The 13,154-nt window shown below is 44.7% G+C and overlaps 1 protein-coding gene across 9 annotated transcripts; it reads right to left on the bottom strand.

Annotated features, from left to right (window-relative positions):
- Positions 1 to 1,493: 1,493 nt before the first annotated feature.
- On the bottom strand, positions 1,494 to 12,658 carry LOC128107589 (disks large homolog 5-like). 9 transcript variants are annotated; one of them, XR_008217148.1, is made up of 4 exons: positions 12,274 to 12,658; positions 10,890 to 11,033; positions 3,897 to 8,635; positions 1,494 to 1,833 (listed from the first exon to the last, which is right to left on the bottom strand). XR_008217148.1 is itself a non-coding variant. In XM_052733642.1 (3 exons), exons 1-3 carry the CDS (start codon positions 12,339 to 12,341, stop codon positions 9,666 to 9,668), a joined length of 585 nt encoding a protein of 194 aa, XP_052589602.1. In that variant the 5' UTR covers positions 12,342 to 12,658; the 3' UTR covers positions 9,287 to 9,665. The 9 variants fall into 9 exon arrangements, 1 of the variants encoding a protein (XP_052589602.1); XR_008217151.1 differs by having other exon boundaries at positions 1,494 to 1,764; XR_008217150.1 differs by having other exon boundaries at positions 1,494 to 7,752; positions 8,573 to 8,635.
- Positions 12,659 to 13,154: the final 496 nt, after the last annotated feature.

Below are 13,154 nucleotides of genomic sequence, written 5' to 3'. Positions count from 1 at the left end.
ACTGATCTTTCCTCCCCACCATCCTGACCTAAGACCCTAGCAACCTTTATTTCTCATGTTATTAATTAGAGATCTGAGGAAGTGATGAGCCATTTCACCAGATGTGTTTGGAATAGAGACTTCAAATTCCCATACTTGAAGTAGTAAAAATATTCTAATGAAGCAGAGAGAGATCCTGGCTTTGTAAAGAGGAGGTACTGAAGTTCTTTCCTTATGTTTCTGGAAAGGCTCCTGAGAAGGGCAACATGGCTTTTTGTGCATTGCAGAAGAGCTAGTTAGTAGGTAGGGGAGGGCTGCTGCAGGTGACCCTAGTAGTCCCTTCTCTGAAATTCTATCTTATCCTGTAGAGCCCTTGGTATTCTCTGTGATGTTACCAGTGTTGTGGCAACATCTCATGCCTGTGGGGTATTCGTTCAGTGCCCATAGACATGTTAGCAAGACTGAGCAGGCTGCTTGGGAGAGAGAATAGAGAACATGGAGTGACCAGAGGAAGGCAGAAGGAAGCTGGCCTTTGGTCTTAGTGTAGAGCCTGGAGAAATACATGGTTTTGGAGAAGGCACAGTGAGCTTCATGGAGGAGGTGAAGTTAAGCTGGGCCTTCCAGTATGGGGCTCAGCATCTGGGAGCTTCTGGGAAACAATGGGCCTATCCTGCTTCTCCAGGCTTCTTAAGAACAGACCTAGATTCAAGAGTCTCTGATGGTGAGTTTAGGAGAGCTATGAATTATCCAGGCTGCAGCTGCCTTTCTGGGAACTCCTTCATTTCATTCAGACTGGCAAAGAGGGGCAGGAGGAACAGATGGACTAACGAGCTGTCCCTCTCTGGGTAGGGTGTTGTTGCACTTCATCCTAGTGGATTCCTACAGTTTCCATGGGAATCTGACACCAATAAGAAGGGAGGGAAACTCCCCTGGCCATCTACCACAACCTCAGACATTCAGATGCTTTGGTTCTGGGGAAGTGTGATCAGGATTTGGTGCTGCTAAGTTCTAGGCACAACAGGACTTACCTGCATCACATCACATATGAGCTGACACTGTCCTTCAAATCTACATGGCTGGGCTAGCTTATGCCTTCCAGAATCAGGGAACTGCATTAGGGAGGGGGACACATGCCTAGTCATGGTGCTTAATACTGTAGAGGGGACATTTGGAGTAGCTGGTTGCTGCTAGCAGCGTTGACCTTCTTTTAAGTGTTGTGGAAAAGTTCCCATTAGAGGTCTTGCCCCTTACTACACAGGCTAGGCCCCAATACAAGCCTGAGTCAGTCATCTGCCTGCCAGAGATTATATTCTAAAGAAATGGAGGAGTCCATTCTGCTTGATGGTTTGGGGAAGGTTCCATCCCATTTTCAGAGCCATACATGTTGCGAGTTTCTGAAGCAGCGCCAGGCACATTGTCGAATGCCAGTATTCTTGGTGACACACACTGCAGTGCCCATGATCCTCATGGCGGTGTCAATGGTGTCTATTGGTTAAAATATTAAGGCAACTCCACATAGTTAAAAGGGAGGTTTATTTTGTGGGGTAATTTACAAGTGAAGGGATAGGTTACACAGTCTGGGAAAGGTGTAGTGCAGTCCACGGTGTTCTCAGGAGAACTCTGCTTGGTCTACCTCCAGCGTTCAGCGTCCAGGATCCAAGAGAGCCAGCCCATCTGGATCTTGGGTCTTCAGGGGTCCTCTCTCAGCTCTGCCTTGCAGGTGTGACAGTTGCCGAAGCCTCAGTGAGGGTGGTACTTGCAGATCAAAGCTGGAACAGTTACCCACTACAGGTGTCATCTCATGAACAGAATTTGTATATTGGTGCTGTTGTCTGAAATCCCACTTGTATGACCCTAGAGAAATTTCAAATCTAAATGTATCCTTTTTGCTTTGAAAGCAATAGGAGGCATCTAGCTGTTGATGACAATGAAGACCACACAGTAGTCATCCCAGTCCTTCCTCTTTTAGGAAGGAGGTCCCCCCCAAACCCCCGCATCACAGGATGTATAGAGTATGCAATACATGGTCTGGAGGAGTTCAAGTCAAAATTCACATGACCCGAAACACCATCCTCTTTATTACAGGTCCAATGTGCTGTTATTTCAGGCCTTTCTTCTTTTTACTTAAAGAGCACCCAGGTTTTACCTATGGGCACTTGTTTTTAACCACAGTTACTATCAAACAAAACATAATTATTTGAATTCCAAATCTTCAGTTATAAAGAAAGACCAGATTCTTAAAGTACTGGGTTTCCAGCTTCTCCCCTCTTACTCAAGAAACCACAGACTGGTATTTCATCCTATTTCAGCCATGCATAGCCATAAAGCAGCCACTGAAAGTCACCATGACCATGACATCTACAGCTGATTCCCATGTACCTGTTGATTATTGCCACTCCTTCCTTTCAATCTCTGGTGGAGCCATTTGCTAAAGAATATTAGTAGATAGAATTAAGACTTTGATGTCTATTTTTAGATGTCAACATGATGCCATCTGGGAGTAATATAACCCAAAAATAGAGGGAACACCTGTGGTCTATTTCTGCTTAATTTAATGTAGGAAGAACTACTTTATTGTGAAACTTTGAGGAATGAAGTCACACCTTCAATTCAGATCTTTAATCCAGGTGTAATCTGAACCATTCATTCTGCTGGAAGCCTATAGGAGGACATGGAAGAAGGAAGCTTTTACTCTTTCTCTGCTTGCTCTCACCTTGTTGGCGGCATCCATTCCTTCACTGACATTAGAGCCTACTACTTTAAGGTTACAGCATAATATCAGAGACAGCTGAGACATCCAGTGTTTAGGACTGAGAAACTACTGGATTCTTGAACTTCCCATTCATTTCCAGTCATTGTTGGATTAGCTAGCTCACAGGCTGTAAGCCATTCTAACAAATCCCCTTTTAATATAAAGATTCATTTTTATAACTTATGTTACTCTAGAGGCCTGAAAATACGCCATGCACGTAGAGTGGACATTCTAGAAGAGCTTGGGCCTCATAACAGTCTCAGCTCACTTACAAATTCTCAATAGTCACCGTCCCTTAACCTTAGCATTCCTCAGGTGCTTGCTCACTTCATACAACTCAACCCTCCTCCTCCACATCATCATGATCTAATTCCTTGGCATGCTTTATTTCTCATATTATTGAGTATGGATGTTAAGAAGAGGAAGGTCCATTCTTGGGTAGTGCTTATAAAGTGAGTGTTCAACTCTCCATGGGTAAAATAGTGAAAAAATTCTAAGGAAGCAGAGACAAATTCCCAGCTTTAGAAGGAAGAGTTACTGAATGGCTTCACCTGTGTCACAGGAGAGACTCCTGGAAAAGAAATCTCAGCTTCTTTTCAGTTCAGGGAGAATTTATTAGCCAGGAGGCAAAGGCTTTTCCGTGGGACGTCAGGAGTCCCTTCTCTGGCAATTCTATTGTATCCTGAAGAGCAGAGCTCTTGGAATCCCCTGTGATGTCAATAGTGTTGTAGCAACACCAAGTGCCTTTAGGATGTTCATTCAATGCCTATACAGTTTGCCTATAGACATGTTGTCAAGTACACCTTGTTTTCAAATCACCTGCTAGTCAAGTACAAAGTCTCACCACAAACTAATAGCACCCTGTATTTCCCACAAGCCAACACCTGTCAAGACATCTTGAAATGCATGATGAGCAACCACACACTATTGTTCCTATACCCAGAGTGTGATACAGGCCACAGGCTCTGCTTTTCATTGGAATGAAGCAGAACAGCCTGTGTCCCCATCTCACCCCTACCCGGGCATCAAGTTCTGCCTTTCAGATGCACTTGGGAAAATTAGTTTGGGCATGAGGACACCATGGAGTTCATCCTTTTTCTGAGGAATCCTGGGCTTGACACAGTGGTTTCAAGACAGTCAACAGAGAATTAGGCATAACAACTACCTGTTTTTCAAATCATTGTTTGTATTATGGTCCAGGATTCCAAGTAGTTCATCCCTCTAACAGGTCATCATCTGTAGCTGAATGGTCAGTTTTTCCACCTTGTTCAACCCCAGGCCCTCCTAAGTGAGGGGAGAGTTGGGATGATGCCTTTCCAGTAGTCCCTGGAGGTAGAAAAAACACAAGGGTAATTATATAGTTAAATGGCATAGGGCCAGGAGAGTTAATGCTAAGTGTAGAGTAAAAGGGTCATGGAAAGAACTTAACCATGAAAGCCTTAAGACCAGTGCAAGGAAAGAACATTTTGACTCAGACTTGTTCCCAAGGCCATGACCAGGGTCAGGAAAAACAATCCTACCAATCTCTAAGCTTGCCCCAAGATCAGTCCACAAAAGTCCCACCAACGCCAGGCCAAACTGGAAAGTTCCCCACTCTCAAGAAACTCCATATATAGCCTGCCTTCTGCTCAATTCCCTGTGGCTTCTCACCCAAGCAGAGGAGCCACCCTCTTGGGGTTTTCTCTCCCAATAAATATATTGTGTGAGGCATGTTGTGTGGTGTGACTTTGTGGTATTTCTTGTCTCCTGATTTCCAGGATACCTTTCAGAATAGAGCTGTAACACTTGCATTGGGAAAATTTCCCCTACCAGAGCAGAGCTGTTAAATTTGCACTGGGGAAACCTTGCCTGCTGGGGCAGAGCTGTAACACTTCTGTTGGGGAAGCCATTTCCCCTAAAGCTGTAATACTTACACTAACTCCCAAGTAGAGGCCTGAGGAAGAGGAAATGTTTGGAGTCTGTGGAGCCCAGAAGGAACAGGGCAGCTATCCTCAAGCTGGGTCACATAAGCCATACCTCTGTCCCCCACCACAATGTCTAGATATGTGCCTCCATACCCACTGCAATCCCATGGGCTCTGGAAGTCATAAGCTAGTCCAGCAATTCTGGTTCGGAGGACAACGCCAGCTCATATCTGATATGATGTACGTTAAGTCCTGGAGTTCGTAGTGCTTAGCAGCACCAAGCCCTGACCACCTGTGTCTAGGACCAAGAGCAACTGAATGGCTGGGACCTTGGTGAATGCCAGGGGACTTAATCTGCCTGTCAATAGCATCAGATATCCATGGAACATAAAAGAAATTGCTGAGGGTAAAGTTCAGTAACACCGTATCCTGACAGGGATCCCTCATCTATCATCCTGTGCCTCTTGATGCCCTGTTTCCCCTTGGAGTGAAATTAAGGAATTCCCCCAGCATAGTAGCTGCAGACTTGATAATTCCTGGATCTCTGCCAAACAAACCCTCAGAAATCCTTCTCTGTGTCTGCTATTTAGGAACCCAGAGAAGCAGGATAGGACCATTGTTTCCCAGAGTCTCCCAGCTGCTGAGTCCCATTCTTGAAAGGCCAAGCTCAAGGCCTACCTCCTCCAGGGAGCTCCTCATTCCCTGCACAAAACTGACTGCACCTTCCCCTGGAATATTTATTTCTTGATGTTTACCTGAGACAGATGAATAGCTTCCTTCTGCTTCTCTCTCTTCTCTAGACTGTCCATTCTCTCCCAAGTAGCTCTCTCAGTCTCACCAACATGTCTTTGTGATTCCCAGAGGCACTGTACAAATGCCCTAAATGGCAGTTGGTGTTGCGTCAACAGTGGTGGCATCAAGAGGACACTCAGGGCTCTCCAGGATACAATAGAATGTTCAGGGAAGTGACTGTTAGGGTCACTGCCACAGCCCTCACCTATGTGCTACTGAGCCCTTCCCCAATTAGCCAGGAGTTGTCCTTTCCAGGATTATTCTCAGAGACACAGGGGACGCCATTCAGTACCTCTTCCTTACAAAGCCAGAGATCTCTCTCTGCCTCATTAGAATCTTTTCATTACTTATCTGTAGGGAGTTGAAGACTTACTTTTCAAAAACAGCCCCGGGAATGGCTCTTCCCTTCCTTATGGTCTCTGATCAATAAGAAGAATGTTCAGAAAGTGACTGGCAGATGAGAGACTACCCTAGCAGGATCTGAAGGCCCAGATAAGTGGCCCTCTGTGGCTTGCTGTGGGATGTTCTCTATACTGTGAATGTATTGCTATGATTGATTGATAAATAAAATGCTGATTGGCCAGTAGCCAGGCAGGAAGTGTGATAGGCAAGACAAGCAGAGAGTAGAATTCTCGGAAGTGGAAGGCTGAGGCAGAGAGATGCTGCCAGATGCCAGGATGAGAAGCAGATGTTAAGATACCGGTAAGTCACCAGCCACGTGGCAAGGTATAGATTTATAGAAATGGGTTAATTTAAGATATAAGAACAGATAGCAAAAAACCTGCCACAACCATACAGTTTATAAGTAATATAAGTCTTTTTACGTTTACTTGGGGGACGCGAGTGGGAGAGATTTGTCCCTGGGAGAGATTTCTCCCGACTGACTGTAGGCTGGAACACAGGAAAACTTCAGCTACAGTGGCTATCAGTTCTACCAATTCTCTATAGGTAGTGGGTGTCTCAGAGGTCAGCTGATTTCCTCTGCCTCCCTGCACAAGGTGACCCACAAGACAACCTCATTGGGATTATTCACTGTTGTCCATGATGTGACTTGTCTTCGGAGTCTTCAGTCCTCTTTTGTCAGAGCCAGAGGAAAACTGGTACTATCCACAGGCACACAGGTGGTGTGGGGTTTGCCCAAGTACTTTCTGGATGCTTCAGACCCTCACATTGATGGAAAAGTCATGCAGGACAAAACTTAGTCATCAGATTCACCACCCCTTCCTCACTGACAGCTCAGGGCACTCAGAGCTGCCAGGAAGGGGACAGTCTCTCTCCTAATGCACTGCCTCTAAAAGGCAGATAACTATGGATTTCCCCATTTTTTATACTCATATAAACACAGGTATTTTTCAAAAAATTCTGATATGAATGATCATGTCATGAACATGTGTGTATCTAGTCTCCGTTTTTTTTTTTTGAATAGCTAATCATGTGAAGTCGTATGTTGAGTATGGATCTTTTTCCATCATGAAGTGGATATTCTTGTTGTAGGCCATGTGATTCACAGCCAAGACACCATCCCTTTTTCCAACCCTGCCTGGCTGGGAACCCACTAGCCTAAGCCTCCTGGAACTTGCAGAGATCCATCTCTGCCTGTTGAGTTCTAAGGTTACAGGAGTGTAATACCACATCTGACTACTAAAGCTACTATAAGACTGAAGAGTTGGAAATTGCTTTTTTATTTATGAAATTACAGAAATTCGACTCAATAGGGGCTTTAAAAGGGCATTTAGTATATCCAGTGTATAGCCTTAGCAAAATATAAAATCAAAGAAAGAACAAAAGAACCAAAAAGTATCAAACACCAAACAAAACAAAGAAAATCAAAACCTGAATGGAAACAAACACAACAGCAAACCAAATCTATTTACACTGAGAAGCATTCTCTTCTTGCAGATTTAGTGGCACTATCCTATACCCTGTGGTTGGATTTGGATACAAGTTGGAAGACAACCATAATTGGCATTATGGTCTCTTCAAGACAAGTGTAGTCGTGCCACTTTGGGGCCTTTAGGTTAAGCCCTTGCCAATGTTGATCTTAAACTATGTTCTTGTAAAGGATGCTGTGAGAGAAGAAAAGGCAATGAGATCTAAAACAGCTTTGCTTGGTCACTGGCTAGACTAATTGAGGACCTATTCACACATAGGAAAGCAGAATCAAGAAGGAACATCAACCCTACAAATGCCATGTTGCTGGAGAAGGGATGTCATGGTGGCTCACTTGCTTATGACACTTAGTGCTCCTGCTGCAGCAGCTCTGTTGGCAGGAGGCTCTCATCCTAAGCTGTGGACCGTTCCAGCTCATGTAGGAGTTTTTCTGACCTGGATGAGGAAGGCAGTTAGGGCAGAGTCCTGGTGGGGTCTGCCATGTGTCCTGCCAATCTCTGACATCACAAAACCTCAGTTGTGCTGGACAGTCAACATTGAACTTTGGCAGCAGTCATTGTTTGTATCCCTAAGAGATAAGTGTCACAGAATAGCTGGGCCTTGAATTCTTTTCTGCCCATAAGTATCAGGTGTTTATATGAGTAATGTATGTTCTGTGCTCTATGAGAAAGAACAGGGCTTTTTTCCTACAGTCTAGGGACATCATTTAAACAAAAGGAATAGCATATTAAAGTCATACATAACGACATAGAGGAGATACACAGACTGTTCATGATGAGTTTTTCATTGACCAACTCATTTTTATACATAGACTTAATACAGCTTTGCAAACTAGACAGCTGACTAAGGTCATGTGGAAAAATCAGCTCTCTCTCCTGCAAAATGGAGCCGGTCATGCTAGAGCAACATTTCTTGTTTCATGTGTCTGAGAACATTGCCACTGTATGAATTCTGGGAATAAACAAAAACAGCTGTGTTATCCTTAGGCCTACAGCCTGGAATCTACATCCTGGTACTCCTGAGAAGTCTGTTCCACAACATTCTGTGAAGGTTCTGAACAATTTTCAGCAGAGACATCTGCCTGACTTCATCCTGCCAATGACTAAACTTATTATACCCCAGTACACTTAACATGGGAAATGCTCAGACAATGAAGAGGGCCATTGTTATATCAAATAGTGACAAGGCTGTGAATCTCATCCGTACAGGTGATATTCCTGAATAAATATGTAATTTCAGATATGGTGAGACATACCTTTAAATCCCATCACTTGGGAGGCATAAGCAGTCAGAGCTCTGTGAGTTCAAGGAAAGCCTGCTGAGAACATACCAGAGAGATCAGAAGGGAGAGATGGGACACAAGTCTATAGAACCAGGGAGTATCAAACATATTGTTTGCTGGAGAGAAGTTCTTGGTGACGGGACCAGCATAATATTATGTGTTCTTTGTTGGTCTACCCCTGCTTGGAGCAAGGAATCTTGCTGATAAGCAAAAGGCCACAAAGGACAGAGAGCCCAGGTACAGGGGACCCAATTGACTCCATACCCCAAATTCAACCTGGGTTCATCATTTGACTGGGAGACAGTCAAATGATGCTGCAGCTTTATTGCCAAGTGTTTTTGCTGCGTGACCAGCTCCCTCTGCTTCAGCAAGCTCTGAAGTCTCTCTTCCATTCTTTGCTGCTCCTTTTCATTAGAAGATTGTGTCCTTAGTGGAGGCTTGAGTATAATATAGTCAATACATTCTCACACAAGTACAAGAACACACAGAGGATCCCAAGAGCTTGCTATTAAGTCAGACTCACCAAATTTCAATTTCATGGGAACATGGGGAAGCCTGTTTCAAGTTCATAAGACAAGAGACTGACAAAGAGAGAAACCCAGTGGTCTCCTCTAGCTGTCATCCACATGAAATATGCACTGCATTCCCACATGCCTCTGTTACACACACACACACACACACACACACACACACACACACACACACACACACACACCACAGAAAGAGACAGAGAGAGATAGAGAAAGGGGTGAGATGAAAACAACAAAGGGATAGAGGAGCAGTTATCTTTAGAATAAGCACACCAGCCTTTAGGAAAAGTCCCCAAACTCAGCTTTCCATTCCTGGGAACTAAAATGGCCTAAGGGAGCATACTCTGCTTGGTCAGTCTGTGTGGAGGTGGTTAGAGAATTTTTTACTCTTGAACTCAATTCTGTGTGTAGCAATCCTCCCATCACAATGACAGGTAGCTGTGTGATGAGTGATTGACCTGTTTCCTCCCTTTGACCACAGGTTCAAGAAGAGTATCAGGAATTTAATGCCAATGACAGAGATTCTCTGAGGAGACTCACTTCCCAGAAATACTAATGCACAGACACACAATGAACAATTTTATGTCATGAAGTGGGTGGATGGATGGGTGTATGGATGAGGAAAGTGATGAGATAGAGCACAGGTGTCTGGATCGGTTAGGTAGACTGGGTAAGGTTAGGTAAGTAAATGATGCTGGACCTAACTGTGACCCAGCTGCCTGTCCTACCTGCTGTTGCTGGTTTTCGAGTCCACTGGTCTCTTCTTGGTCCTTACTGAGCACTTTCAAGTCACCCAAGTGGTGCTTCAGTAGGTCCCAGTCTTCCAGTAGGTTGTCCTTCTCTTGCCTCAGCGTGTCCAACTTCTTTTTCAACTGACTCTGCTCCATCAGGAGCCGGCTCTGCAGATCACTGGAAACACCCTCTGCATAGTAAGACTTTGCCAGCCTGCACTGGTCACCCCTGACTCCATGCCTCAACAACCCAACCCTATCCCAGGTTCACAGGAAGATGTAAAGAAGCACCTTCAACAGTAATCAGAGTGGCACTCAAGACCAAAGCAGAAAACAGCTATTTCCTGAAATAATCAAACTATTTCTGAAAACCCCCTAAAATAACAGAAAGCCATGCACTTCCAAAAACAAGAGGAGTACCCCACCTGTCCTAATCAGTCCACTGTCATGAGGAAACACCAGCAGGTAATGTGCAAGTACACTTGGGGAAGTAGGAGACCCAGAGGGTGCATAGATCCCATAGCAGTCAGTCCCTGCCTGACAACCCTCTCGTGAGGCCAATTGCTCTTCTACCTAACCAGAGGCTCTCATATGTGGGTTGTGAACCCTTTGGGATCTAAGGAGCCTTTCACAAGGGACACATATTAGATGTCCTATGAAGACATTTAGATTAAAATTCATAACAGTAACAAAATTACAGTTATGAGGTTGTTACAAAATAACTTTATGGTTTGAGGTCATCAAAACAATGAAGCAATGTATTAAAGTGTCACAGCATTAGGAATGTTGATAACCACTGATCTAGAGGCTACTGAGTATGACAATATGGTGCTTGGAGGAGCTAATAGTCTCTCTAAACCTTAGCAAAACTGAGTAAAGGGGCATAAGTCCAAAGGCTGGTTGCTAATGCTGCTGGCTAAGAAGCAGAAATACTAGAAGCACATCTACAGACCCTGCAGTCCAGAGACAAAGAAAATGAGAATTGGACATTGTACAACAGTTGGGGTCCCTGCAAAGACAAGCACTTACCAAAGGAAGACTTTGTCCTTGGTCAGCTCACATAACTTCTGTGAGGCCTCCAAATTCTCATTCTCGAAATTCTGCAGGTCTGACATGACCTGCTGATGTTCCATCTTGATGTTTTCCCAGAAAGGATTTAGCCTGTGGTAGGGTCTGGACTCAGAAGCAAAGAATTCAATGAACACAGGTCACATAGCAAATGAATGTAGGGTGTGTTCTGTACTATTTCAACCCATGAGATGCCACTTCCTGGCTCCTATGTACTCAAACTCCTATGTACACTTGCACTTCTGGCCACAAGCCAGCAAAGGCAGGGTGTTAAGAAGCTGGGACTGAATGAGCTCCCTCAGGAGTCATGCCAGCTAGCTTGCTATGGAGTTCCCATGAGTCTATCACAGGTCTTGACCCACCAGAAATTGTGATGTTTCTTCTGTTTTCAAATAAGAGATTCTCATTCCAGAGTGCCTATATTGACATGGAGCCTAAAAATCACATCATGAGCATTTCTGATGATGGGATGCAATATCATGATAGCTTCATAAATTCCCCCAGGGCATTCCTCATTAGCAGCAAGATGAACAGACTGGCAAAGGGCTATGCTGCCTAAAATGGGGCTCAGTCCACAATAGAGAGCACATCTAGATACTGAGATAAGCAACTCTTCATGGTCAACCACAGACCCCTGATTGCAGGTGAAGAGGGACACATATGCAGAAACACACAAACACATACACAAGAAAGAGGGATGAGAGAGAGAGACATAGAGACAGAAAGAGAGAGAGAGTTAGAGAGATACAGACAGAGAGAGATAGAAGAGAAAGGGAAACAGAGACTGAGAGAGGGAAGGGGGATAGAATGTTCTCAGTGAGATGCCAAATTCATGCATGCAGTTTTATCATCTCAGAGAGGACCAAGAACAGCAGACATCAGTACCAGGCCTTGCTGCCACATATTAAGATGTGGGACCAGGCCTTGCTGCCACATATTAAGGTGTGGGACCAGGCCTCTGCAGCTGCTACTAGATCATCCAGCACACAATATCTTGCCAGGCAAGTAATACAAATTACAGCATTCTCACACTAGCCACCACTTGACAGGATCTCTCCAATTTCATCTTGGGAATTCACACACTACTGCCTCAATTCCTGAGTTATGTGATTCAGGCCACAGGCTCTGATTTTCATCTGGAGGAAGCAGAACAGTCTATGTCCCCATCTCACTCCTGCCCATGTGTCAGGTTTTGCTCCAGGGAAGCATTTAGAGAAATGGTGTTGGACAATGGGAAACCCTGAAGGTACACCCAGCCTCCCAGAAGCCAATATTTTAGACAAATGAACTAAGGGTGAAATTGTGAAACCAGGACAGTCACCATGGAGTTTGAAACAGTAAATACCTGTTGTCCAAGGATCCTTCGGTTACTAAGATGAGGCGATCTCTCAGATCATTGCGTTGGGTGGTCATCACCTGGAGCTGAGTGGTCAGGCTCTTCACCTTCTGCTTCACTTGTCTCTTTGTGAGGCTGGGTGGAGTGGGTGGTGGCTCCTTGGAGGCCCCTGTTGGTGGATGAACACAAGTGAACTTGCATCGTGACAAGACATAGAGAATGAACAGGTCACCTTGAGACCTGAGAAGGTGCTTGAGAAAGGATGTAAGCAAGCAATTCAGTGACACCCCAAAGAATTGTGCCCTGGATTAAGATGCCCCTGCCAGGGGTCTCAGGTCTCCCATCGCTCTGATGGGAGATAGGTGTCTCAGCCAACTGATTTCCACTGCTCCTTTAACACATGCTTCAGGTAACTAAGGAGACAGCCTCCTGAGGTTTATTAATAGCCCTGGATTCTGCATTCAACTTGGCTTCAGGGTTCACTAGTCTGTTGTTATCAAAGCCAAGATAAAATTGACACAGTCCATAAGTACTCAGGTCACTAAAGATGCATAAATAACCTGACAGGTCACTCTAAGCACATGGCAAAAATGGAGAATCCACACAGGGGCAGAATATGGTCACCATCCTCACTAAGACTCTTCAGTGACAACGGAGGATGCATAGAGCTGGAGGGTCGTAAATAAATGAAGCCACTGAAAATGAAGTACATTGATGATGTGTCTTTTTCTGGGCTCAGTTCACTTGAACCTCCTACACTAATGCTGTCCTTTTTGTCCCCTCTCAATCCCTACCCTCCTGTAGGATTGACAGGCAAGAGCTCCCAGCACAACAGCTTTGGCCTTACTCACTCCTGACTTCTGGGACAGACAAATTACTCTTCTAGAATC

The sequence above is a fragment of the Peromyscus californicus genome, unplaced genomic scaffold, assembly GCF_007827085.1.
Source record: "Peromyscus californicus insignis strain IS unplaced genomic scaffold, ASM782708v3 Scaffold_12__1_contigs__length_115047231, whole genome shotgun sequence".
In the NCBI taxonomy this organism is placed as follows: Eukaryota; Metazoa; Chordata; class Mammalia; order Rodentia; family Cricetidae; genus Peromyscus; species Peromyscus californicus.
This window is presented reverse-complemented; position numbering and strand designations above follow the sequence as displayed.

Coding starts and splice junctions, on each gene's coding strand:
- LOC128107589 (XM_052733642.1), bottom strand. CDS start 12,341: ATGACCACCCAACGCAATGATCTGAGAGATCGCCTCATCTTAGTAACC. Junction 11,034..12,273: donor GAAGGATCCTTGGACAACAG/GTATTTACTGTT, acceptor TTCTGAGTCCAG/ACCCTACCACAGGCTAAATC. Junction 10,039..10,889: donor AAGGACAAAGTCTTCCTTTG/GTAAGTGCTTGT, acceptor GGGTGTTTCCAG/TGATCTGCAGAGCCGGCTCC.